Source organism: Piliocolobus tephrosceles, chromosome 15 (genome assembly GCF_002776525.5).
Source record: "Piliocolobus tephrosceles isolate RC106 chromosome 15, ASM277652v3, whole genome shotgun sequence".
Taxonomy (NCBI): Eukaryota; Metazoa; Chordata; class Mammalia; order Primates; family Cercopithecidae; genus Piliocolobus; species Piliocolobus tephrosceles.
In genome coordinates this window covers 54,063,252-54,090,684 of record NC_045448.1, presented here as the reverse complement: position 1 = coordinate 54,090,684, position 27,433 = coordinate 54,063,252, and the positions used below count along the sequence as shown (strand labels likewise).

Sequence of the window (27,433 nt, the reverse complement as noted above, 5' to 3'; positions counted from 1 at the left end):
CATGATCTCATAGGATTTTCTTGTGTACCCCATTAAGTTTTGTCTTTTTAAACAGGAGAGCTGTAATTACTTCAGTTGACCTTCAGTGAGGTTGCACTGATGACTTTTAGTTGCCCTTCTCTATCCCAAATCTTAACTCCATTACAGAGCTGAACATTTCTTATTAGACCAGAATATAACAATTTTGGATTGCTCACATGTGTGCACGTGCATGTGCATGTGTGTGTGTATTCAGTATGATGGTGGTCTTTTTTGGCCTTCATCTTATCTTTTGGATGAACAATGTGTTTGGTGCTTACGATCACAGCAGCTAAGCTCATGCCTCATTACCTTATAAGTGTAGTTTGAATTAAGCCATATAACGTAGTACTACTGTTAACCCTGAAACACCTTAAAATTAATGATATTCCTTGGGAGCTGGGCAGTATGTTTCATGCCATCTATAGGTTCAGATAAATAAAATTAGGTGGGAAAGATCTTAAATAGGTTTTTAGATTTTCCAAGATTAGTTGAAATTATAGGGGGGCAGACCCTTTTTTCTCCTTAGATTTCTACAAAATCAGTCAATAACACTAATTGACCATTTTGTTATGTAGAGAACACTAAATAGATCCTGTTAAACTTACTGAGGAAGCTGAAACATAGACACTATCCTTTGAGAATTTAGAACCTAATGGGGAAAATAGTATTTAGTGGCATTTGCTTCACTATCTTCTGCTATCTTTGGCAAAGAAGCATTTTTAATGTATTTTTTTGTATTTTTTACAGACTCATAGAAGGAAAGGTTCCTATTTTTTTCTGCTGTGTCTGGGATAACTGCAAATATGAACTATTATCTCTTTCTTGAGTAGTGATATAAATGATTTTTTTCTTTTCCTTTCACAAGTACTACAAAGTTGTATTTTTAAGGAACTCCACAGTTTGGTTTGCTTTTTATGTCTCAGTTACTCTGTAGAATTTTTTTCTGTGTCAACTTCAGTGATGCTAAGACGTTCTTAACATGCTGTGTAGCCTATGTGGAGTAATTCCACTACAGCCTCTTCCTTTCTCTCTCACTAAGGACTACAAAAAACTGTGGTCAAAATTCAAAACAAAACTACCTGAGGACTCTCAAAGGGACAAAAGCAGATAGATTATGAAAGAGAGTAAGAGGGTGGTAACTTGATGAAGAGACCCACATGAAAACGAATTTTCCAGTTTCCTTTTCCTTTTTTTTTCTTTTTTTTTTTGGAGACAGTCTCGCTGTGTTGCCCAGACTGGAGTACAGTGGCATGATCTGGGCTCACTACAACCTCCATCTCCCGAGTCCAAGCGATTATCTTGTCTCAGCCACCCGAGTACCTGGGATTATAGGCAAGTGCCACCACACTCAGCTACTTTTTGTATTTTAAAAGAGATGGGGTTTCACCATGTTGGCCAGGCTGGTCTCAAACTTCTGACCTCAAGTGATCTGCCCGCCTTGGCCTCCCAAAGTGCTGGCATGAGCCACTGTGCCTGGTCTCCTTTTTCTTTTGCTGTGTTGCCCTGAGGGCACCAGTGGCACCAGCAGTTAAAATCAGTCAGTAACATTAATTGTCCAGTTGTTTAATATAGAGAGCACTAAACAGATCCTATTAAACTTACTGAGAAAGCTGAAACAGACACAATAGAAAACCTGTTTTTCTGGTCAGGGGAATCAGGTAAATGGAACCCTATGGGCCAGAGAATGGTAGGGGAGTCTTGGAGAAGAGAGAGCTTGGAGAAGCGGATACCCTAATTCGGCATATGAATTTGCATGTTCCCGACTTACCCCAAGCTTTAAATGCACAAGACAGACCCAAATTGTTTTTTATTTTGTTTTGTTTTTGAGACAGGATCTCATTCTATTGCCCAGGACAGAGTGCAGTGACATGATCATGACTCACTGCAGCCTTAACTTTCCTGGACTCAGGTAAATATCCTGCCTCAGCCTCTTGAGTAGCTGGGACTACAGTTGTACGCCACCATGCCTGGATTTTTTGTTTTCTTTGTATTTTTTGTAGACACAGGGTTTGCCGTGTTGCCTAGGCTGGTCTTAAACTCCGAGCTCAAGTGATCTGCCTGCCTTGGCCTCTCAAAGTGCTGGTAATACAGGCATGAGCCATGGCACCCAGCCAACTCAAAATGTTGAAAGTAAGATTTGAACTATCATCAAAGTCTCAGGCTAGACTCTGAATGGCACATTAATGGGTCCAGGCTTAAAGCAGGAAAGCAGAGGCTTTTGAGAGCTGAACTGACATTGGAACCACTGTATAAGGTGAAACAGAAATTGCAGTTTGAACCTAACTAGGTTATATGCTTGCTGAAATAAACAAACCAAAAAACTAGTATTCTTCAAAGGATTATAACGAGACCCAGGACTCAGAATTTATATAGCATGTGAATGTTAATTCACAATGTCCAGGAGACAACCTAAAATTATTTGACATATGAAGAACTGATAAAACATGACTAAATCTCATGGTTTGAAAAAGCAATTAAGAGATGCCAGTGCTGAGATGGTCCAGATGTTAGAAATATCAGATACTTGAAAGCAGCTCTTATAACAGTGCTTCATGAGGCTAACATACTGGAAAAAACGAAAAGGTAGAAATTCTCAGCTGAGAATTAGAAACTATAAAAAAAACTAAAAAATACAATAATCTGAAATAAAAAATTTACTACATGGACTCCATAGCAGAATGAAAGATATAGGAAAGAGTAAATTAACTTAAAAGTAAACCAGTGGAAATTATTAACACAGGATAAGACATGCTCTCTGGCAGCTGGAGTGTGCAGGCTGGCCTGGCACAACCATGCAGCTTCTGGAGTTTCTGTTGGTTAGAGATTCAGGAATAGCTTGGTGGGCAGTTCTGGCTTGGACGTTTCTCTTATAGTTGCATTAAATATTAGTTGAAGCTACAGTCATTAGCAAGCTTGACAGGAGCCAGAGGATCAACTTCCACAGAGGCTTACTGACATGGATCACTCATATGGCTGGGTGTTGGCAGGAAGCCTCGGTTTCTCTCTATAAAAGCCTCTCCACAGGACGGCTGGAATATCCTCATGGCATGATAGCTGATTCCCTCAGAGGAAGAGATCCAAGAGAGAACAAGACAGAAGTCATAGTGACCTGGTTCTTTGAAATTATGGCTGTCATCTCCACAGATCACATACACAAGCCCTGATTCCATATGGAAAGACTGTACAAAAGCACAAATATGAGGAAGAGAGGATCATTGGGAGCCATCTTGGAGGCTAGCTGTCTCATACATTATCTCTGAAATTGCTATTTTTTAATTTTGAAATTTTTAAACGTACATAAAAGTAGAGAGGTTGGTACAATGATCTCCCATAGACCCATTATTCATATTCAGTAGTGATCAAGGAAATGAATGCCATCATTTTATTTTTTGCAAATATCCCTGAGAAACATGCTTTTCCCATCTCCAGCCTTCATCCAAACATCTTATACTAACTTTCTTTAGATTTCAGTGTTCCAGGCTCTCTCCTTCTCTCCTCTTTCTGGTATGTTTATGGGGTAGAGGCAAGATCATTACAAAGAAAGAAGGCTCTTTGTGCTGGGCATCTAGGCTTTTTCAGATATCCTGTGAAACCTAGGCAGAGTCTCCCAAACCTCAGCTCTTACACTCTGCACCCACAGGCTTAACACCATGACCATGTAGAAGCCACCATTATGACTTGCACCCTCTGAAGCAGTGGCCTGAGTTGTACCTGGGCCCCTTTGAGCCATGGCAGGAGCAGCTAGGATGCAGGGACTAGTGTCCCAAGGCTGTGGAGGGCAGTGGGGCACTGGGCCTGGCCCATGAAACAATTCAGTCCTCCTAAGCCTCTGGGCCTGTGATGGGTGAGGCTGCTGGGAAGGTCTCTGAAATGCCTTTGAGGCCTTCCACCACCCCATGGTGGTTTTGGCTATTAGGACTTGGCTCCTTTTTGCTTAACGCAGGTTTCCGAAGTCTGCTTGAATTCTTTCCCTGAAAATAGGCTTTTCTTTTCTACCATTTGTCAGGCTGCAACTTTTCCAAACTTTTATACTCTGCTTCTCCTTTAAATGTAAGTTCCAACATTAGGTTATTTCTTTGCTGATGCATATGAGCCTAGGTTCTTAAAAGCAGACAGGCTACCTCTTGAACACTTTGCTGCTTCCAAGTTTCTTCCACCAGATACCCTAAATCATCACTCTCAAGTTCAAAGTTCTACAGATCTCCAGAGCAGGGGCACAATGCATCCAGGTTCTTTGCTAAGGCATAACAAAAGTGACCTTTGCTCTAGTTCCCAGTAAGCTCTGCTTTTCCATCTGAGACCTTGTCAGCCCAGCCTTTACTATTATTCACTATCACCACTTTGGTGACAACCATTTGACCAGTCTCCAGGGAGTTCCAAACTTTCCCTCATCTTTCTGTCTTCTTCTGAGCCCTCCAGACTCTTCCACCCTCTGCCCATTACCCAGTTCCCAAGTTGCTTCCACATTTTTAGGTGTCTTTATAGCAGTGCCCTACTCTTTAGTCCCAATTTTCTGTATTAGTTCGTTCTTGCATTGTTATAAAGAAATACCCGAGACTGGGTAATTTATAAAGAAAAAGGTTTAATTGGCTCACAGTTCCACAGGTTGTACAGGAACCATGATGTTGGTGTCTGCTCAGCTTTTGGAGACACCTCAGGAAACATAATCATGGCAGAAGGTGAAGTGAGAGCAGGCCACTTCTTACACGGCAGGAGCAAGAGAGTGAGTGTGGGAGGTGCCACATACTTTTAAACAACCAGATTTCACAAGAACTCACTACTGTGAGGACACTACTGAGGGGAATGGTGCTAAACCCATCCCCATGATCCAGTTACCTCCCACCAAGCCCCACCTTCAACACTGGGGATTACAATTCATCATGAGATTTGGGTGGGGACACAGATCCAAACCGCTTCAGTAGATCTAGGGTGGGACCTGATATTCTGCATTTCTTTCTTTTTCTTTTCTTTCCTTTTTTTTTTTTTTTTTTTTTTTTTGAGACAAGAGTCTCACTCTATCACCCAGGCTGGAGTGCAGTGACACCATCTCAACTCACTGCAACCACCACCTCCCGGGTTTACGCATTTCTCATGCGTCAGCCTCCCGAATAGCTGGGATTACAGGTATGTGCCACCATACCTGGCTAATTTTTGTATTTTTAGTAGAGATGGGGTTTCACCATCTTGGCTAGGTTGGTCTCGAACTCTTAAGCTCAAGTGATCTGCCCCCCCCAGCCTCTCAAAAGTGTTGGGATTACAGGTGTGAGCCACTGTGCCTGGCATACTCTGCATTTCTTTCTTTCTTTCTTTCTTTCTTTTTTTTTTTTTTTTTTGAGACGAAGTCTTGCTCTGTTGCCCAGGTTGGAGTGCAGTGGTGCGATCTTGGCTCACTGCAAGCTCTGCTTCCTGGGTTCACACCCTTCTCCCGCCTCAGCCTCCCGAGTAGCTGGGACTACAGGTGCCCGCCATCACGTCTGGCTAATTTTGTTTTTGTGTTTTTAGTAGAGACAGGAGTTTCACCATGTTAGCCAGGATGGTCTCGAACTCTTGAGCTCAAGTGATCTGCCGGCTTCGGCCTCTCAGAAGTGCTGGGATTACAGGCGTGAGCCACCGTGCCCAGGCCATATTCTGCATTTCTAACAAGCTAACAAGATGGTGCCAATGCTGCTGATCCACAGACCACGCTGTGAGTAGCAGGAAGTGTAGAGCTGTGCTGCCCAGATTGGTAGCCACCAGCCACATGTGGCTATTTAAATTAATTAAAATTAAGTAGCATTATAAATTACTTCTTCAGTTTCCCTAGCCACCCTTCAAATGCTCCAGAATCATGTGTGGCTAGCTACCCTACCGAATAGTACATCATCACAAAGTTCCGCTGCATGGCGGTGGTATAGAGAATTGACTCATAGTAACTCTCCCACAGCTACTTTTTAGACCCGAACAATTATTTATTCACAGCAAAAGAAGACCTGGGCAGGGTCAACAGCAACAGGTTACTTATAGTATTTATTTCCTCTTTCCGGAATGGACAACTCAGTGTTCCCAAAGACAATATGGAAGGTTGTTTGGTTAGCTCAGCACCTGAGCAAAAGAGGTTGGATATGTTTACCAGATTGTGAGAATGGATGAATTGCTTTTCTTCACACTAGAAGTATATTTTTCTTACTAACTAGTATTGGGCATAAGAATCAGGGCTGAGAATGCTGGAGGAAGACATCCTATTAAGAAACTGCCTTTTGGCCGAGTACGGTGACTCACGCATGTAATCCCAGCACTTTGGGAGGGTGAGGCGGGCGAACCACGAGGTCAGGAGATCGAGACCATTCTGGCTAACATGCTGAAACCTTGTCTCTACTAAAAATACAAAAAGTTAGTCGGGCATGGCAGCACGCTCCTGTAGTCCCAGCTACTGGGGAGACTGAGCCAGGAGAATGACGTAAACTCGGAAGGCGGAGCTTGCAGTGAGCCGAGATCGTGCCAGTGCACTCCATCCTGGGCAACAGAGCAAGACTCTGTCTCAAAAAACAAAACAGAACAAAAAAACAAAAGAAGCTGCCTTTTGACTCCTTTTTAAAGACATAATATTTTGTCTGTCTGTTTACATATCTGCTTCTTCATTAGACTGTAAGCTCCTTGAGAGCAGGGATTTGCCCTGGATCTGACTCCTATTAGGCATTCAAAATATATTTGTGAATTAATGAATCAATAATTATATCAGATTAGCATATTTATTATATGTTAGTCTTTTTCAGTGCCTTGTGGAGGGAGAAGGATGGAGCATGATTCTTGGGCTTGGATGAGTCACAGATGTATAGTGGCTGTGTGACTTCGGGTATTTCACTTCATTCTGCTAAATCACATTCTGTTATCTTTAAAATATGGATAGTAATAACACTTAAGCTTGCTTTAGAAAATTATTTTGAGGATGAAATGAACTAACAGTTGTGAAACGCTTTGTAATTTATAATTATTATCTTTAAAAATCCCTAGTTTTTTGGGTGAGAGGGTCTTTGGTCTCAATGTCCATATACATACAGATCACCTTGCACAGGTGTCTGTCTTGTTCTCTCATTCTAGGGTATTGCCTGTTTGGAACATCCACTCATATTTTCAAACTGTCCCTGTCTGGCCAACTAGCTTTTGCAATTTATAAATATTTACAAATGTTTAACAAATTTAAAAGTTAAAAAAAAAAAAAGAAGTCATCCACACAGAAGTACGGAAAAGAAAAAAGATTGAAGAAAAAAACAAGAGCCTCCGGGAACCAAGGGACAATATCAACAGGTCTAACATTCATGTCATTAAAATCCAGAAAGAGAGGAGATTGGGCACAGAAAAAATATGTAAATTAATAATTGCTAAAAACTTCCTATTATTGGATAATGATATAAATTTACAGATTTAAGAAGCCTGTTAAACCCAAACAGGATAAACTCACAGAAAGTCATGGTCAGAAAAATCAGACTGCTATAAACCAAATGTAAAGGAGACCTAGTCTCTCCCCGGATCAAAGAAGAAAAAGAAAAACAAAAGTAAAGGGGAAGCAGTATGGTGTACAGTAGTCCTTGGTCACAGACACGAGTTAACAAACTTTGTTTTTGTTTTTGCATCTCTTAGTAATTTTGCTCCTTGAAGTGGCCGTGTAAGCATAATTAGAATTTTTTTGTGTGTGGCTATCGAAAGGGCATATGAAGTATTTTCTTTCATGTGAGACTTGTAATTGAACCAATATATTATTAGGTCGATTTTCAGTGAGTAGTCATTGTAAAATGCTATATTTTTAGCCTTTAAAAAATAAAGTCAAAACATCAAAATATCTGTTTTAGGAGTGTATATTCTCTTTTTCTTTTATTTTTCATTCTAGAATTGGGCAATACTTTATTCTATAAAATGGAACATAGCAAACTTTAAGGTCAGAGAGAGTTAGAATTTGGTTGTGGGAATTGTGTCAAAAATATCAAGGTTCAAAATTTACCGAAGTAGGATCACAGGTCAATGTGAAATAATAGTCACTTATCTCAACTAGAATGATAATTAAATGGCTTCAGAAGGCAAATGCAGAAAGTTGTATAGTTTTAGAAAAACCTTAGTTCTTAAGAGTTTTCATAAGTAATCAGAATAAAGACAACATGAAGCACAGGGAATCATCTTGATAAAATGCAGAATCTTTGTTTTTTTAGACCAGTTACTTAAAAGGTGAAGGAAAACCTTTCATTATTTCTAAAACTAAATACTACATTTTTATTATCTAATGTCTGGCTGGTTGCTTATACAGTTCCTATATGTGTAATGTGAGACTCATTTATTTTGAGTTTCTGTATGAAGCTTTGCCAATTAGGCAAGAAAATAATCATTTTCCTAGTAGGTTTTGCTTTAGTGTATCAAGTGGGTCATATAACCAGTGTCTGAGGGAAAAAAATCGAAGCTGAAAAATATGTTTTTGGTTATTTCTTTCAATAAGTAAGCATTTTAAAATTTGGGTTGCCTACAATCACATGACTAAAATTAATTAAATTAATTAGAGTCATCAATTATAAAGCAAGGACAATTGAATATAATCTTCATTTTAAAATAGCTATCATATGTTGTTTTTTCCTTTTTTTTTTTTTTTTGACAGAGTCTCTTGCTCTGTGGCCCAGGCTGGAGTGCAGTGGCATGATCTTGGCTCACTGCAACCTCTGCCTTCTGGGTTCATGCGTTTCTCATGCCTCAGCCTCCTGAGTAGCTGGAATTACAGGTGTATGCCACCACACCTGGCTAATTTTTGTATTTTTAGTAGAGATAGGGTTTCGCCATGTTGGTCAGGCTGGTCTCAAACTCGTGGCCTCAAGTGATCTGTCTGCCTTGGCTTTTTAAAGTGTGGGATTACAGGTGTGAGCCACCACGCCCAGCCCTTCTTTCTTTTCTTAATGCGATATACATGAATTTCCTATATCACTTTTACCAGTTATTAATAAGAGTTCAAATTTGGTCACAATACCTGTACCAGGTAACTTAGAAGACTCAATTTTCCAAAATTAATTATTTGATATTCTAATTTTTAGGGATTTGGTAATAGGTAAGTTTAATGGTATAAATTTAAAATTTTTATTTTTATAGCAACAGTGTATTATGATAGTGTTAATTTGGTATGATTGTTGTAATTAACGCCTATCTGACTTCAGGTGTTAATGGCTAAAAGACTTTCCTTTAATCATTTGTATGTTTTCTAGTATTTCTCTGAAATCTATTAATTTAGTATTTGTGGTCTTTCTTGCACTATTGACCTGTTGTATTCTAATAAACTTTTATCTACTTTTATAAATAGTACAACTAATACAAAAAGGTGATGTAATTGATAGGTAACAGCTTTGGGTTTTCGTTATTATTGTTGTTGTGGTTTTGAGATAGAGTGTCAGTCTGTTGCCCAGGCTGGAGTGCAGTGGTGTAGTCATTGCTCACTGCAGCCTCAAACTTATGAGGTCAAGTGATCCTCCTGCCTTGGCCTCCTAAAGTGCCCCAGGTTTTAAGTTTTCTCTTCCTTATTATTTTTTCAGCTAATTCAACTTTTAAGTTCACTATCAGTGTTCTGAAACATTTTTGGTAAGTATTCTTTGTGAGGATGGCCCTTACCTCCTTTCATCACTCCCAGGGATGATGGAAAGGTGTCTCCTCCACTACTGTACAGATCCTGCAACAAAAGCAGTTTTTGTCCTTTGGAGCTAAAAAGTTAGCAGGCATATTGATATGAAGCCAATCTTTCAAGAGTAATTGAGTAATCCATCTCGAATGAGGAAATATAAGAAAAAGATTCCTCCAAATGGAATGGGGAGGGGAGAGGGAAGTTGAGAAGTTTTAGGACTGAGCAAATATGAATGCCTTTTATATATGGCCATAGAAGTAAATTGTGGCTTAGCTCACCTGATTTTATCTGTTTTTCTAATTGATACTAATCATTGTTATTATATTAGTTTCACAGAATTCATTGTGTTCATTCTAGCCCCCATGTCGTGTGGGCACATCTGACAAAACTGAATGTCTTCATCTTGTTTTTAGCTAATGGTCAAAAGCCATTCAGTAAAACTCACTATTTGGCCTGTTATAATTCATCTGATAAGTTGGTTGGATATTTTGTTTGCTAATTGAGCTTAAAATGCTGAAGATATTTGCCCATTTGTATTTGTTTAAAAGAAATTTTGTTTTCTTGTTGAATTTTCCCTTACTGTTCTTTTATATGTGAGCACTGTTTTTTTGCACAGTTTTGAACTTCAAGGAGCAGAGTGGTAGAAAATGTACAAACCCTCCAAATAAGGTCTAGACATTGGATCTTAATTTTTAAATCTCTCCTCTCAGTATCTGATGTTGTTCATTTTTTATATAATATACAGTCTCTCTATGTCACAATTAACTCTTGAGATTTATGTTAAACAAGAGAGACTTTTGTTTAAATCTCGGGTACTTGAAGAGTTTTCTCAATTTGATATTAGGGCTACAGAGAGAATTTGTCGAAGTGTTAAGAGAAATACATACTAATTTATATTTTAATGAGAGGTTATCCCTGCTCAAGGATTTACTGTGTGCTTAGTGACATGTAATAATGAAGGTCATATAGAATCCTGAAGTTGAAGTTGCTTGTGTTTTTGTAGTTTGCACATGTATTTGAGACCTTCTTTAATAACTTTCCCAGAAGCTCAGGGCATGCTGACAAAACTCTTTGCTTCTCCAGTTTATTTTGTGTTTATTTTATTCTTCAAAAAAATAGTTTTTTTTGGAAAAGGGTCCATATTGTAGCACTCTGCCGTTTTATAAGGCTTTTGGGATTTGCTCTTGCCCCCTTGTAATACAAGGCAATGTGAATAACTGGAAGAGGTTTAGAGCAATTTTCTAAAATGTGTTTTGGTAGAATACTAATTCTGTGGATTGTTAATAGATATTATATGGAATCAAAGGGGTTGTATTGTTAAATAAGTTTGGAAAGTACAGGATTAAATAATACTGAATATGTTTCTTTTGTGGAGGGCTTTTGAGAATATTTCTTATTGAAGCGTGCTTTGTGAATTCCTAAAAGAGGAATGGATCTACAAAGATTTGAAAAGTGCAGAAACATAGGATAGAACTTATATTTAAGTATATATACAATTGTTCTTGTGTTTACAGAGTTTAGGGCATTTTATACTTTTGTTTGCTTTTTTCAGATAAATGGTTGGACCCATTGCTTTAATTTTAAAGGTACTTCTTCTGAACAGTATCTGGAGGTTGAATGAAAACGTAGAGCATATAATTGGAAATGTAACTAACTTACTGTTTAAAAATACATTCATCCTATCTTTCTTTCTCAGACTCACTGTCTACTGTGTAAGGTTTCTCAATTTTTTTCACTGGAGAGTATTTTTCATATGGATCATTTTCAGGAACTAAAGTTCCATGTAACCTACTTTGGAAAACATAGGTCTGGCTTTAAAATATTCTTCAATTTGACTGTATTATGAAGGGTTCAGTTTTCATAATAGAGAAGAGATATTGCAGCAATTTGCAATGTCATATTCACTGTTAGATTTTGGTTTGATATCATTATCCCAGTTCTGCCAATTACTAGCTTTGTGACTCAGCTTCAGTTTTTGCATCTACAATGGAGACAGTAATAGAACTTAATTAATTTTAAGATGTAGTACCATAAATTAAATTTTTGTTCATTAAAAGGTTTTTAAATTTTTTTAAATACCGTTATAAATGTAAGGCCAGTCACAGTGTCATACCTTTTGGGAGACCAAAGCAGGAGGATTGCTTGAGGCCAGGAGTTCGAGACCAGCCTGGGCAACATAGTGAGAGTCTGTCTCTACAAAAAAATTTTAAAATTAGCCAGGCATGGTGGTATGTACCTGTAGTCCCACCTAGTCAGGAGGCTGAAGTTGGCGGATCACTGGAGCCCAAGAGTTCAGTTACAGTGAGCCTTGATTGTGCCACTGCACACCAGCCTGGGCTACAGAGCAAGACTCTGTCTCTAGAAAAATAAATAAATTTAAAAGTGGGAGGGAAATTGGCTAAGGTTATTGCTGAAGAAAATGATATCTTAGAGATTCCTAGAAAGAATCATTTAGTTTTAAGGACTGATCACATTGTTTATTGATTTTGTTAAGCAAAGCATTTTGTAGTAAAGATACTTAATTGTACAAAATGTCACAATTTGAGTTTTCTGTTTGTCAATGATAATTTTTAAAATGACATATTTATTTAAGATGAATGTTTTAAATTATAATACCTGTTCACAGTTGAAAATTAAAAACCATGAAGGACTGTGTAAAAAGCAAAAGCCCCACCACATTCTCTAATCTCAATCCACTAGATGTGTAAAAGCCATCCACTGTCTCATCTACCATACTTATTCTGCAGCTGTAAATACTATTAACAATTTGTGGCTGGGCGCGGTGGCTCGTGCCTATAATCCCAGCACTTTGGGAGGCTGAGGTGGGCAGATCAAGAGGTCAGGAGATCAAGACCATCCTGGCTAACACGGTGAAACCCGTCTCTATTAAAAAATACAAAAAATTAGCTGAGTGTGGTGGCGGGTGCCTGTAGTCCCAACTACTCAGGAGGCTGAGGCAGAAGAATGGCGTGAACCCGGGCGGCGGAACTTGCAGTGAGCTGAGATCGGGCCACTGCACTCCAGCCTGGGCGACAGAGCAGAACTCCGTCTCAAAGAAACAAACAAACAACAACAACAACAACAAAAAAGCAATTTGTAAGAAGTATCTTATGTCAAAGTCTAACTTGCTCTTTTTTTGTTTTTATTTTTTATGGTGGAGCTGTGAGTTCTTTGGAATTGTGAACATTCTTTTGAAATATGGAGCCCGGATAAATGAACTTCATTTGGCATACTGCCTGAAGTACGAGAAGTTTTCAATATTTCGCTACTTTTTGAGGAAAGGTTGCTCATTGGGACCATGGAACCATATATATGAATTTGTAAATCATGCAATTAAAGCACAAGCAAAATATAAGGAGTGGTTGCCACATCTTCTGGTTGCTGGATTTAACCCACTGCTTCTACTGTGTAGTTCTTGGTAAGAAATTCTACCATAGTGGGGCTTACCCTTTTTGAGTGAATATACTACCTTTAATGTCCTTCAGTTTCTTGAGATCGCAGTGTTTGGAGAAGGGTGTGTCTGTGTTTTGACTGCGATGGCTGAATTGGGGTGAAGGAGTTGGTGGCTGCTAATAGTGAGATTGAGTTTAAGCCCAGAGTCCTGGGAAAAGATAAGAGGTGACTGGAAGGAGGTATGAGGGGATAGATGCCAGTGAACTCTTCTAAGAGAGATATTTCTTCGACTTCTGGCCATTCCTCATGCTTCTCTTAAAATGTCTGTGACAGAAGAAAGAATGCTTGGAGCTGCTTTGAAGATTTCTGTTGTCTATCCCTTGGCCAACCAGACTGAATACTCCTGCCCTACAGCATCCTGTCTATTTGAAATATGTCACCCTTAATAAATACTGATTTCTGAAGTATCTGAGAATATAACTTGTTTACTTCAGGTAGTTTCTCAGAAGGGCAGCCCTCAGTGACAGATGATACAAATGCTGAGTCAGTATTTTTTGGGGGGCAAGAAGATGACTATTAGCCTCCAGCCTTTGCAAAAATGTTGGGGTCCTAAGACAGGTAATTGTAGTAGCGAGAGGACTCTCTTGGGCTGATAATTCAAGTCAAATGAGAAAATAAAATGGAAGTCTTCAGGAAAATAGAGGACATGTTATTTTATAGAATTTCAATAAAATATCTAGAAGTCTTCACTTTTGTGTTTCAATTCTCCCCCAACGTGGTGTTTGTCCCTAAGGCACTCATTTTCTTCTTAGCCACACTCCTTGTATTCTTCTACCAAAGCTATTAACTCTGGCTCAATATGACTTGCCCAGTACTTTCAGCCTTCATGCTCCTTTCTGGTTTCTAATTTATTTCTTTCTTTAACCAAAACATAGAAGCTGTCTGATACCTACTGTTGTGGTTTGAATGTGTTCTCAAATTTCAGGTGTTGGAAACAATCCTCAAATTCATTTGTTGATGATATTTGGAGGTGAGATCTTTGGGAGGTAATTAGGATTAGATAAGATCATCAAGATGGTGCCCCAGTGATGGGACTGGTGGGTGGCTTTATAAGAAGAAGAGAGACCTGAGCTGGAATGCTTTTGCTCTCTAACCGAGTGATGACCTCTGCCGTGTTATGACACAGCAAGAAGGCCCTCATCAGGTGGGCCCCTTGACCTTGGACTTCCCAGTCTCCAGAACTGTAAGAAATAAATGTATTTTCTTTGTAAATTACCCAGTCTCAGGTATTGAGTAATAGCAACAGAGAATGGACTAAGACAGAAATTTGGTACTGAGAAGTGGGGCTGTTGCTAATAATGATTACCTAAGAATGTGGAAGTGGCTTTTGAACTAGGTAATGGGTAGAGGCTGATAAAGTTTGGAAGAACAGTCTAGAAAAAGTCTGTTTCCATAAATGGAGTGTTAAGAGTGACTCTGGTGAGTGCTCATAAGATGAGAAGACTAGGAGAGTCTGAACTTTCTTAGAGATTATTTAAGTAGTTGTGACCAAAATGTTCGTAGAAATATGGATAGCAAAGGCCATTTTGACAAGGTCTCAGATGAAAATGAGCAATACCCTGTTGGAAACTGGAGTAAGCACCATCCTTGTTATGAATTAGTGAAGAACTGGGATGAACTCTGTCTATGCCTAAGGACTTTATGGAAGGCTGAATTTAAGAGTGACGAACTAGGATATCTGGTGGGAGAAATAACTAAGTAGCAAAGCATTCAGGCTGCTGCATGGCTACTTTTGGCCACTTATAGTGAGATGTGAGGGCAAAGGAATGACTTAGGACAGAGTCTATAATTAGAAGGGAAGAAGAGTAGAAAATTTTAGAAAATTCTCAGCCTGGCTGTGTGGAAAAGAATGAAAGAGAATGTTCAGGAGAGGAACCCAAGGTTGTGACTAGCAACCCTTTGCTGAGCAGATTTGTACAAATAGAAAGTACCATCAAGACAATTAGAAAAAAACCTTGAAGGCATTCCAGAGATCTTTGAGGCTGCCCCTCCCATCATAGGCCCAGGGCTCTAGGAGGTCAGAATGGTTTTCAGGAGGGTTTGTGGGGTGGTACTAATTCTGCAGGCATGTAGAATGCAAGAGCTGTGGGGGCATGGATTCTTCCACCTAGATTCCAGAGGTTGTTGAAAACAGTCTAGGGGCTCAGGCAGAGACCTGTCCCAGGGGAGGAGCCACTGCAGAGAGCCTTTCTAGAGCAATGCCCAGTGGAAATGCAGGGTTAGAGCTGCCACAGTTTCTACCACGGCAATGCCTAGAGGACCCAAGGGAGCAGGGCTGCCATTGAGACCTCAGGACTGTAGAGCTACCAGCATACAGTGCCATCTTGGGAGAGCTGAAGTCTGGGCAAAGCCATAGGGGTGTGACTGAGCCCAGCAAAGTCATAGGGGTGGAGCTTCCTGAGATAGTGGAGGCTCAACTCCCATCCCAATTTATCCAGGAAGCTTGACATGGAGTCATGGAAGATTATCTTGGAGTTTCAAGATAATCCTCTTGAATTTTGGACTTATTTGGGTCCTATTATTCTTTGCTTCTTGGATATGTCTCCCTTTTGGAATGGGAATGTTTGTCTTACGCCTGTCCCACCATCGAATTTTGGAAGTATATAACTTGTTTGATTTCACAGGCTCACAGCTGGCAGAAATTTAAGGTGAATTATGCCTTGAGTCTCACCCCCGTGAGATACCAAAATCCATGTGTTATTGGAAAGGGGTCCCGATCTAGACCCCAAGAGAGGGTTCTTGGATCTTGTACTAGAAAGAATTTGGGGCAAGTCCATAGAGTAAAATGAAAGGATGTTTATTAACAAAGTAAGGGAACAAAAGAATGGCTATTCCATAGGCAGAGCAGCAGCATGGGCTGCTGAGCTCCTTATACTTACTGTTACTTCTTGGTTACATGCTAAACAAGGGGTGAATTATTCATGAATGAGTTTTCCAAGAAAGGGGTGGGCAAGTCCCAGGACTGTGGGTTCTCCCCCTTTTTAGACTATCTAGGGTAACTTCCTGAAGTTTCCGTGGCATTGGTAAACTGTCATGGGGCTGGTGGGAGTGTCTTCTAGCATGCTAATGCATTATAATTAGCATATAATGAACAATGAGGATGACCAGAGGTCACTTTCATCACCATCTTCCTTTTGATGGGGTTTGGCCAGCTTCTTGACAAGTGCTGTTTCATCAGCAAGGTCTTTGTGACCTGTATCTTTTGCGGGCCTCCTATCTCATACTGTGACTAAGAATGCCTTAATTTCCTGGGCATGTAGCCCAGTAGGTCTCAGCGTTATTTTACCTAGCCCCTATTCAAGATGGAGTTGCTCTGGTTCATACACCTCTGACACATGGATGCTCAAGTCCCTTTTGTAAAATGGCATAGTATTTGTGTCTAGTCTATGCACTTCCTCCCATCTACTTTGTCATCTGTAGATTACTTATAATACCTAATGCCATATAAATGCTATGTAAATAGTAGTTGTACTGTATTTTTAAATTTTTGTTATTTTTTATTGTTGTATTGTTATTTTTTATTATTGTTGTTAGTATTCTCAATCTACCATTGGTTGACTCTTCGGATGTGGAGGATGAGTTCTGTTACTCAATTTTAGTAATCCTTAGTCCCTTGCCTAACCTGAGGGATCTGTACCAATTTTTCATGCTTCTTCTGCTCCTAAATTAGGAAAAACCTAAGCAGGGGAAAAAAATCAAACGTTGCCTGTTATCCTTTCCTCCCCAGCCAACTAAATGAACTACTTGTAGGGAGAAGGATTTATTTAGCTTTATTCTCTTAAAAGGCTTTGTAAATTTATCCTCCCTTTCCCCAGTTCTGATACAGCTTCCCCATTTTCCCCCACTTGTGAACAGTTGAGAATTTTTGTGACAATAAGCCACTGGGTGTGTGCTGTATTTATCGGATATGTGAAATAGAAGAGTTAAGAACTAGTAAACTAGAAACTATTTTGAAGTAAGTTGTAAAACTTTCAGTATTCTGAATGGAGAATGCCAATTACATGTTTTTTATTCCTGAAGAGTAAGTAACTTTGGTTACTTTATATTCATTAGAAAAAATACAGTGGAAAATTTTTTTAGTAATGAAAATGCTTAACATGTTCAAATTTTTGTTCACTGATACTTCATTGAATGGGTAAACCAGTGTTTACACTGCATATTGTTTTGCTTTCTTTGATCAAATTTACATTCAAAGAGCTATTACAAGAAACATTCTATAAAAATTCCAATATGTTGTTAAAGTGGATTTTGATTGTTATTTATATCACATGCAGATCTGTTGCTTAATCTTTGTCACGTAAATTATAAACGTATTTTCTGGGTATTGCTTGTCTTAAGCATTCTTAAAAGTGTATGTGGCTGAATAATTGCCTGTCACAATATTTAAATGCAGGACTAAGTCTTCCTTTACCTGCGCATCCCACCCCCATGTAATGGGAGAATAGAACATAAATGTCATTTGTGTATTTAGTTGATTAAATGTCACTCGTTTGTGATTGTACAACTGCTCTGTACAATGTAATGGTCACTGTAGTAAAATAACAATACATTTTTAGTGGCATTATCAGTGTTGGTAAAATAAACTCACCATCATATTAACTAAAGCTGTGCAAACAGATTTACTTGTCATGTATATGTTCAGATAACTGCATAAAAATGACTTTGTGTTTGGTCACAGTAAGACCTAAAGCGCATTAAGGCAGAAAAATGAAATCATTAAAAAAAGAAATAAAGAACCAGAACCAAGTAACCTTTGGTTTGGGACCCATAAGAAGTCAAGGAAATTGTTAGTCTTTGAATATATTTTATCATTTCATTTATCCTCAGTATTTCCTGATAAGTTGTGATTTCACTGATGTCTCCTGAGAAATAAAATGTTTTCCCAAGACATCTGTGCTACACTTTAAGTTCTTCCTTAGGTGTTTGCATGTGGGAGAATTAAGAATTTGGGAAATAATTTTCATAATCTTTAGTCCATCATTTCAAAGATATTTTGACTCTAAATTACCAGAAGTGTCTTTGAGATGATAAGCTTAGATTATTATTCAGCTTTTCTTTCCTTGTATTTCTTTTCCTTCTTTAGTTGTTGTTCAGTACTATTTCCAAAGAGGTGACCGTGAGAAGAATTTCTGTTTTGGTAGTAATTAACAGAAGCCCTAGTGACTTTTTTTTCTCCAGCCATTGTGATGGTAGGGGAGTGTCTGATTGAATACAGGATAAGTAATCTTGTTAGGATTTAGAGTTCTTTTAAGGGTTTGACTGAATTTTAAAGCTTCTAAAAATATAATACTGAAGTTTTCAAATCATTTCTGGTAATACCAATTTTTCATATAATACTTTATAGTTTTAAAAGTATGTTTACTATGTTATCTCATATTATTTTCACATATAGTTCCCTGTAATGGGCAGATTATGTATTATTCTCATTTTAAAGAGCAGGAGCTAGAGCTTAAAGAATTCAGGCAACCTGTTTATAAGTAGCAGAAGCAGTATTAAACATCAGGACTTTCCTTAAAGACAAGTCTTATTCTGTTACATCGCTTAGGGCTGAATTTATAATGGGGGGAAGGTTGTTAGAGGAGAACAGCTGTGCATCCCTGGGAATTGGGCAGAAACAAGCCATACTTGTACACTCAGGGATAACTTGGGGTGTTTGGGCTTTATCCTTTTAGGATTATTAAATTATATGTCTCTAAGGATGTTCAATTTACATTTGGCAAGATAGTCCAAATGGGAGGAAATAATGGCAGATCCACTGATGTCATTGGTTCTGTCACCCATGAGAAGGAAAGTTCCTACTCTCTCTGAGGTTCCTTTTGTCATCTCGTAGACAGCTACATAGAAAGTCAGTTCAGTTAATAGGAACCTGTAGATGATTCTTCATATCCACTGATTTTGCGTGTAGTTACATAAATACTTAACATGCGCTGGTTTTCTGTCTGCCCTCCTCATTGAGATTTTGTAAGAATAGGTATATGGTGTTTGTTTCTAGTACGAACCCTTGGCATGTTTTGTTTCTAATATATTAACATCTTGCTAACATAGGACTGACTCAGTCAGCATTGACACCCTTACCTTCACTTTGGAGTTTACTAATTGGAAGACACTTCCGCCAGCTGTTGAAAGGATGCTCTCTGCTCGTGCCTCAAACGCTTGGATTCTACAGCAACGTATTGGTAAGAAAGAATAACTTTTAAATACACTTCTCTTCTTTTCCTTCTCTTGCTTCTCTAGCTGTGTTGTAATTATAAGTGAAAAGATTCATTGGCAAACACAAATTAGACATAATTTTGCATTTTTTCTTATGTGAGCAAAAGATGGCGTTGTTAGGGAGACGGCTACTAATTCCTTTCAGTAAAAATCAGATCTGATTTTATAAGCTTAACCTAAGGAACATACAAAGAAAAGCAGATGCTTACTGATATTTTAATGTTCTGATATCCTTTTATTTTTAATAAGGATTATATACACAAAAGTAGGTCCTAAAAATCTGCTTATTCTGTATTTAGTTTCTGGTCAGAAAAATGCTAAAGTTAATTTTTCTCTTTGGAATGTCTGTGGAGTTATGTTCTCTGTGTAATATTTTATCATATCTAAAAGGAAATGTAACCATTCTTTATACCTGTCCTTACTGAATGTATATCAGTCTGTTGATATGGTATAACTACAGAGATTAGCTGAGTGAACATTCTGTGAATTGGTCGATATTTTAAAAGACTATTCTAGAGCAAAATTTCAATTTACCTCACTTAAAAAAATTTTAAACTAGTTGAAAAAATGAAAGAACACACAGTGGTGGAAGATTTCGCACAAGGAACAAGTTTAAACATAACATATGCAAAGTATCCCTATTTACTTTTTCTGATTTATTTTGCTTTGACTGTATTTTGTTAACCATGTGTTAGGAAAATTGTTTCTTCACTGCTATTTTTACATGAAATGTAACTCTTCATAAAACGTTTTGAATAGATTTTTAACAAGTGAACTTATTCATGTGTAGGAATGTGTCTTCTAATTTTTTGGAAAATTACATTTAAGTAAATTTTCTCAATCAAAAACAGACATTCAGGAAAATACGCCTTTGAACTGAGGTGTATTCAAACTGTTAGAGAGGTTTCTGTTAAAGAAAAATAATTCATTTGGAGTCTTTGAGCCTTCTAGTATAGAATTTCTTTAATGATAATGCTGGAAAACTCACTCTGTGTAACTCTTAATGTTGAGAATTGCATCTGCTTTTACTAATTATGTGTCTGCAGCAATAGAGAACAAATATCTATTCAGAACAGATAGACTATGGAACAATGGATTTGAGAACAAAGAGTCAAAAGAGGGAAAAGTATTGCTACGTATCAATTAGTAAGGATATGTGGGAGTTTACCCTGAAGACCTTAACATATGGCAAGTTTGTCCAGATGAAGGTAAAAATTGTGCATGAGTACTACATTACCCTGCAGTAGACTAAATCCATCAAGGGCTTCTTGTTTAATTAAGTACTAGGTAGAGCTTGTGTAGAGTAATAATCATCATCTATTGAGAGATTTTTATTTCAGCTGAAGATTCAAAAAAGCCTTTCTCAGAGGCTTTTTCTGAGCTACTGTAGCTAATGGTTTTCTGGTTTGTTTCTCTAGCCAAGCCCTCTTTTCTTGTTTCCAGTCTCATATATCCAACTATCTTTTGGACATCTCCATTTGCTGTCTCACATCTTGACATATCCAAAATTGAACTTACTATTTTTACTACAGATTCTTCTGTTCTGTCTCTTTTTCCTGGTTCAGGAGGTGAGGTGGTTTGGGAGTGTTATTTACCAAGAGAGTGAGTTAACACTGGAAGCTGTTTTTTATCCGTAGCATAGGGGTGATTTTTGCCCCCCTGTAGACATTTGGTAATGTCTGCAGACATTTTTTTGGTTGTCACAATGGTTAGGGATGCTATTGCCATCTAAGGGGTAGAGGCCAGGGATCCTGCTAAGCATCCTGCAGTGCACAAGGCAGCTTCCTACAATAAATAATTATCTGGCTACAAATGTCAGTAGCGCCGAGGTTGAGAAATCTGGATCCACAGTGATTCTTGTGTTGTCCTATCATGGAAAGGCTTTTTATCCCTCTCCTTGTTACAGCCTACTTGGGGAAAGCTTGTATTCTTCCTCCTACGTATATTGGTCTCTCAGGGTATTCTTTGGTGCTTCCTCTTCTGCAGATAGTAGGCACCATTACAATGCTGGAATTTTAGTAAGATGGAGAAAAACTTAGTTGCCTGACTTTCAGATGGGATTGTGACTCTCTTCCTTTCTATAATTCAGGGCTGTCTTGGGGGCAACCTTTTATCATCAGTTTTCAGGATAACAAATTTCTGCATGTTGGTCATCGGGACTCCCTCCTTTACTGGGATTTTGAGCTACAGGATCTCTAGTAAGCAGAAGCATGGTCAGGGTTTTAACACTAATGGGCACGAGCCTAGCAGGACAACTGTTTGATTAACCTCTTTACAAGATTGACCTGCTTTTACCCCTCTTCCTCCAATAACTTATCATGATATTAACAACGGCTGTCTTATCAATATGTTAAAAAAATTTTTTTTGAAAAGATACCTCTTGCACCTCTGCCACTGTTAGTAAATTCTTAGATAATGCCTAGCTTCCTAGCTCCACTCAGTATTCAATATCTATCCCTTGGGAAAGATTTTTCTCCCATTTTTTATTTAAGCCCTTTTCAAGTCCTATAGATGCCATGTACTTGGTCAAAATTATTCTTTCCTCCCCTTTTTTCTCCCTAAGTAAGTAGCAACTTGCCATGGTAGTTTATAAACAAAAGTAACAACACATTTCTTGCTTCTCATATTTTAATCATTGAGTCAGATTTGTCTTCAAAAAGTTTCTTGCATCCAAAAGGAAATGTATACCAGGTAAAATTTACTGAGTGGTTGCAGTTTCAGTAACTGTCTTTTAATCAAGTGCCTCTTACATACCTCTTAGAAACATCAGGCTAACCACGTAGCAATAGATGTCTTACTCAAAAAATTTGCCAACTCCTGGTCAGGTCTAAGTAATTAAATTATTATGGATAAAAGCACATGGCTTTAGTTCGTCCTGAACCTTTAATGATTAGATATATATAATTCTCTCCAGAGTGTTAAATGGATCTGGATCCTCAAAGGGTCCTTTAAAGGACCCCGGGAAACTCTCTTGATCTTTTTATTTCAGTGTTTCCTTGCTTTGTTCTGAAAAGGATTTAAAACAGTTTATATAATACATATATATTATCACAAAACAGTAAAACAAAAGTGGAAGGAAAAGAAAAATGAAAAAAAAAAAGATGGGGGATAGATAAAAAAAATGGAGTCAGGGAAAGCGTAGCAATGGGAATTTGATACTTGTCTGTGGATAGGTTGTATGTTTGACTCTGAGCTCTGTTGTCATTGATACTAGGTGACAGGGTTCATAAGATCAAATAAACCCGTTCCTCAGAATAGATTTTCTTGGATGCTGTTACAGATTCCTAGACAATGTCTTGGTAGCTGTGGTTTCTCGGGACTTCTTTTACGTGGACTGTTGTTTTCATACCAAAGTGCAATTCAGTAAAAGCAGTTCTTAAGTAGTCATTACAGTGTGGTTCAGGTACCCAGACTTCTGTTGCTGTGACTTGACGAAGAGCTAGATTTTAGAATATCTGGGAATGGATGGCCTGTGTGCCTTTTGAGCAGTTCTCTCTAAATATTCTATGTCTCAACTCAGTTTTTAATTTAATTAATTAATTAATTAATTTGTGGGGGCAAGATCTTGCTCTGTTGCCTAGGCTGGAGTGCAGTGGCACTGTCATGGCTCACTGCAGCCTCTACCTCCTGGACTCAAGCAGTCTTCCCACCTCAGCCTCTTGAGTAGCTGGGATCACAGGCATGTGCCACCACACCCAGCTAATTTTTGTATTTTTTATTGAGACAGGGTTTCGCCATGTTTCCTGGGCTGCTCTTGAACTTCTCCTGGGCTCAAGTGATCCTTCCGCCTCAGCCTCCCAAAGTGCTGGTATTACAGGCACGAGACACTGTGCCTAGCTTCAGCTTAGTTTTTAATAGTAGTACGTAGCAATGAGTTTAAAGTTATACTACCTAAGAAGTATGAGAATACAGATATTTTGTATTGCAAATTGGATTGAGAACATATTTTTAAGTAACAGTTGATCTTAAAAGTAGAAGCAAAAGAAAAATGAATCTTGAAGGTTGATCTGTGGTAGGGTGAGTACTCCAGGAACATTATGAGGATTCCTAGCTAAATATGGTGGGTTCAGCAAGTATCTAGTTTAAGCAAAAATTTCCCTTGAAACTTTGAGCAATGCCCCTAGTTTTGAGCAATGTTCTTTTCTCACATAGCCTTCAAGATAAATAATCTGTGGTAAGTACACCAAGGTAACTACATATGATAATTTATTTTATGTGATTGTTAGATGCAGAAACAAAGCTTAGGGTCAGGAATAATTGGTCTGTAATCCTTGCTGGTAACAATGAACTAGCATTCCAGTTGTCTGCTAAAACTATTTCTAGTTTAGGATAATAAAACATATTAGTTTTTAAAAGAATATTTGTTTTTCTGTTTTCTTTAGCAAGAACATATATCTTGTTTAGTTTATAACACATCATTAAGTTACTTGTTAAAAAGATAAGAGTTGGAGCACAACCTTATTTTATGCCAAAGAAAAATTTTAACTTTTCTGCTGACTTCAACCCTATGGTAATGATCTGGTGCAGGTTCTGCATGGACAGCAGACAATATAATGGTTGAAGGTTGGAGCTCTAGAATTAAATAGACATGCCTCCACTACTTTCTCTCTCTTTTTTTTCCTTTGACTACCCAAATTTATTCATTTTAAACTTGACATGATTTATCTTTTTTAACTCTTAATATAGCACTAGAACCTCTTTAAATTTTCATGGAAAGAAAGGATTTATAACATATATTTAAAATTTATCGGCTAAAATTTAAAAAAAAATTTCGATCAGTTTATTTCAGGCCATTGTAATCTGGTTTATATGGTCCTGGAGGAATAATCATGTACCGCAAATCCTTTTTTTTTTTTTTTTTTAATTACACTTTAAGTTCTGGGATACATGTGCAGAACATCATGGTTTGTTACATAGGTATACACGTGCACTGGTGGTTTGCTGCACCCATCAACCCATCATGTACATAAGGTATTTCTCCTAATGCTGTCGCTCCCCTAGCTCCCCACCTCCCAACAGGCCCCGGTGTGTGACGTTCCCCTCCCTGTGTCCATGTGTTCTCATTGTTCAACTACCACTTATGAGAGAGAAAATGCAGTGTTTGGTTTTCTGTTCCTGTGTCAGTTTGCTGAGAGCGTCTATCACTTTTTAGCTACAGAGAAGTTACTTACATCCCTGAACTTTGGTTTCCTCAATTATAAGGAGAGATGGTAATAGTAGCTACCTCATATCATTTTCACAATAGACATTGTCATTATGGCAGAGACAGACCTCAGTTAACTGAGTTCCATTTCATTTTTATCTTCCCTGGAACAAAGAAAGACTGGATTTTTCAGCTTTGATTGTTACATGATTGAGGCAAGTGGTCAAAGCATAAACCATGGCAGGTAAGCACTCTTTGCTCTCCCTTCCCTTCTTGAAAGCAATTTGAAAGCTCATGTTTGAGATGGTGGTTACACAGGGTGGGTGACACCTAGGACACTCAAGTGTCATTTTAGGAGAATTGCCTGACCTGCAGAGGATTTTGCATGAGCAAGAAGTAAACCTGTGTTGTATTAAGACACTGGTTTTTAGGGTTTATTTGTTAGCATAGCATAACCTAGCCTATAGCCAAGTTAATTTATAACCAGATCCTATCCCAGAGTCAGTGACCAAGGAAAGAGCAATAAAAACAAAACAAACTGGATTAAGAAAACGTGGCACATATACACCATGGAATACTATGCAGCCATAAAAAAGGATGAGTTCGTGTCCTTTGTAGGGACATGGATGCAGCTGGAAACCATCATTCTCAGCAAACTGTCGCAAGAACAGAAAACCAAACATTGCATGTTCTCACTCGTAGGTGGGAACTGAACAATGAGAACACTTGGACACAGGGTGGGGAACATCACACACGGGGTCTGTTGTGGGGTGGGGGGAGGGGGAGGGATAGCTTAGGAGATACACCTAATGTAAATGACAAGTTAATGGGTGCCGCACACCAACATGGCACATGTATACGTATGTAGCAAACCTTAAGGTTGTGCACATGTACCCTAGAACACAAAGTATTTAAAAAAAAAAAAAAAACAAAAAGCGACAAATAGGGCTGTAATGACACTTTGAGAGGCCGAGGTGGGAGGAATTGCTTGAGGCCAGTAGTTCAAGACTAGTTGGGCAACATGGCAAGATCCCATCTCTACAAAATAAAATAAGAAAATTAGCCAGGCGTGATGGTGAATGACTGTAGTCCCAGCTACTTGGGAGGCCTAGGCAGGAGGATCGCTTGAGCCCAGGAGATTGAGTCTACAGTGAGCTGTGTTCATGCCATTGTACTCCAGCCTGGATGACAGAACCCGATCCTGTCTCTTAAATGAACAAAAAAGAGCTACAAATAATGGAGCAGTATACTTGGTAAGAGTATTTATATGAGTGATACATGGTGCAATAACTCAACTACAGGCCACCTGCTCCTTATTTTAAACATTGATATGCAAAGCCCTAACTTACAGTTTTTAAAGTACATGTTCAATAAACTAAGTTTGGTGGGAAGTGGGGTAATAGTGGGCCTTTTAAAATATATGGGATAAATTGTGCAGTTTGTCTACCATGGGGGCCATGCTCATAGAGTTAATAAACCTAAATATTTAGTAAGAATGAGAGCCCATTCTTCACAGTAGTTCTTAACTCTAGATTCATTTCCTCTGGATGCTTTTCACCTGGGTGAGGCATTATTACTAAGAAGCCAATCAGTAATTTTCTATTATCTTAAAAAACTGGACACATGACCTTTCATTTGTTGAGTGGGAAACTTTCAACCTCCCAAACACCAGCCATGTTGTGGACCTTCACAATCTGCAGATTCATGCCTTGGTTAACATTGCCTACATTCTACCTTATTTCTACATTTAAGAGCCAGACTGATAAATTTGTTTTTGTTTTTTTTTAGTGAGAAATTTATACTTAAACTTGAAATTTTAACAGGGTTCCAACTGCCCACTTACAGTTTTAACTTCACATAGCCTCTTGTTAATTCAAGTTTTTTGGGTTTTGTTTTTGTGGGGAAATTCTTTTTAAACTAGATACTAATGGGTTGTACTCACATTTGCTGGGACATTTTGCTGTTAAAACTATTTTAAAGTTACCAGCATGTCTGTTGGTACGTTAAGAAAGGAGAAATTGACCAGGCACCGTGGCTTACGCCTGTAATCCCAGCCCTTTGGGAGGCCGAGGCAGGCAGATCACCTGAGGTTGGGGGTTCGAGACCAGCCTGACGAACATGGAGAAACCCCGTCTCTACAAAATTAGCTGGGTGTGGTGGCGAGCGCCTGTAATCCCAGCTACTTGGTAGGCTGAGGCAGGAGAATCACTTGAATCTGGGAGGCGGAGGTTGTGGTGAGCCAAGATCCTGCCATTGCACTCCATCCTGGGTAACAAGAATGAAACTCTGTCTTTCAAAAAAAAATAAAAAAAAAAAGGAGAAATTATGACCTTAGAGTAAACAGGTTTTTTTAATTCTAAGTATGAGATCACCAGTATTGGTTTGAAATCCCATCCCACTCTTTCCATATAACTACTTTATTTATAGACTGTAGGATGTTTACTAGGTTCCTGTCTGAAATAAGTATTATGAAAAAGCTAGTATTAAATATCATCCAGCTTCTTAGGGAACTGAACAAGATTAGAAGGAAAGGTTTCTCGTTGCAGCTGCCTAGATGACAGCTCCGTTGAACATGAAAAATTTAAAGGTAACCAATATATAAAAGGCACAAAACCATGGCTCTGAGGAGAGTGTTGGGGGCAGTGGGTGAAAAATTAAGGAGTTAAGGCAGAGTTCATGGTTCTTGGTTTGAAAATGAGATATACCTTTTATTTTCTTAATGATTTGTCTTTCTTGGTAGGCCTGAATTACAGAATTTAGAACCTTAAAAATTAAAATAACCATCCAGAGGTAGAACTGACCCAACCACAAGATCTCTCATTTTACCCAAGTTTCCTCTTGGTTCTCAAGATGATCAAAGGAAGCTATAGAGAGTAGCACTTCAAGAGGCTTCTTCCCTGATACTTCAGAAAGGGAAGGGGAGCACAATCATGTGATAATAAGGAGGCTTAAAAAAGGCTGTTGTAAAGGTAGCACCAGAACCT

At 38.4% G+C, this 27,433-nt stretch overlaps 1 protein-coding gene across 4 annotated transcripts in view; it reads left to right on the top strand.

The window, feature by feature from the left end:
• ASB3 (ankyrin repeat and SOCS box containing 3) overlaps positions 1 to 27,433 on the top strand; it is a 118,465-nt gene that overhangs the window by 74,350 nt on the left and 16,682 nt on the right. For 2 of the 4 annotated variants that reach the window (XM_023190188.3, XM_023190186.3), the window contains 2 exons: positions 12,798 to 13,061; positions 19,142 to 19,272. In XM_023190188.3, the coding sequence (XP_023045956.1) occupies positions 12,798 to 13,061; positions 19,142 to 19,272 (395 nt within the window). The remainder of the gene's footprint in view (positions 1 to 12,797; positions 13,062 to 19,141; positions 19,273 to 27,433) is intronic. The other 2 variants (XM_023190189.3, XM_023190185.2) reach the window with 1 other exon arrangement.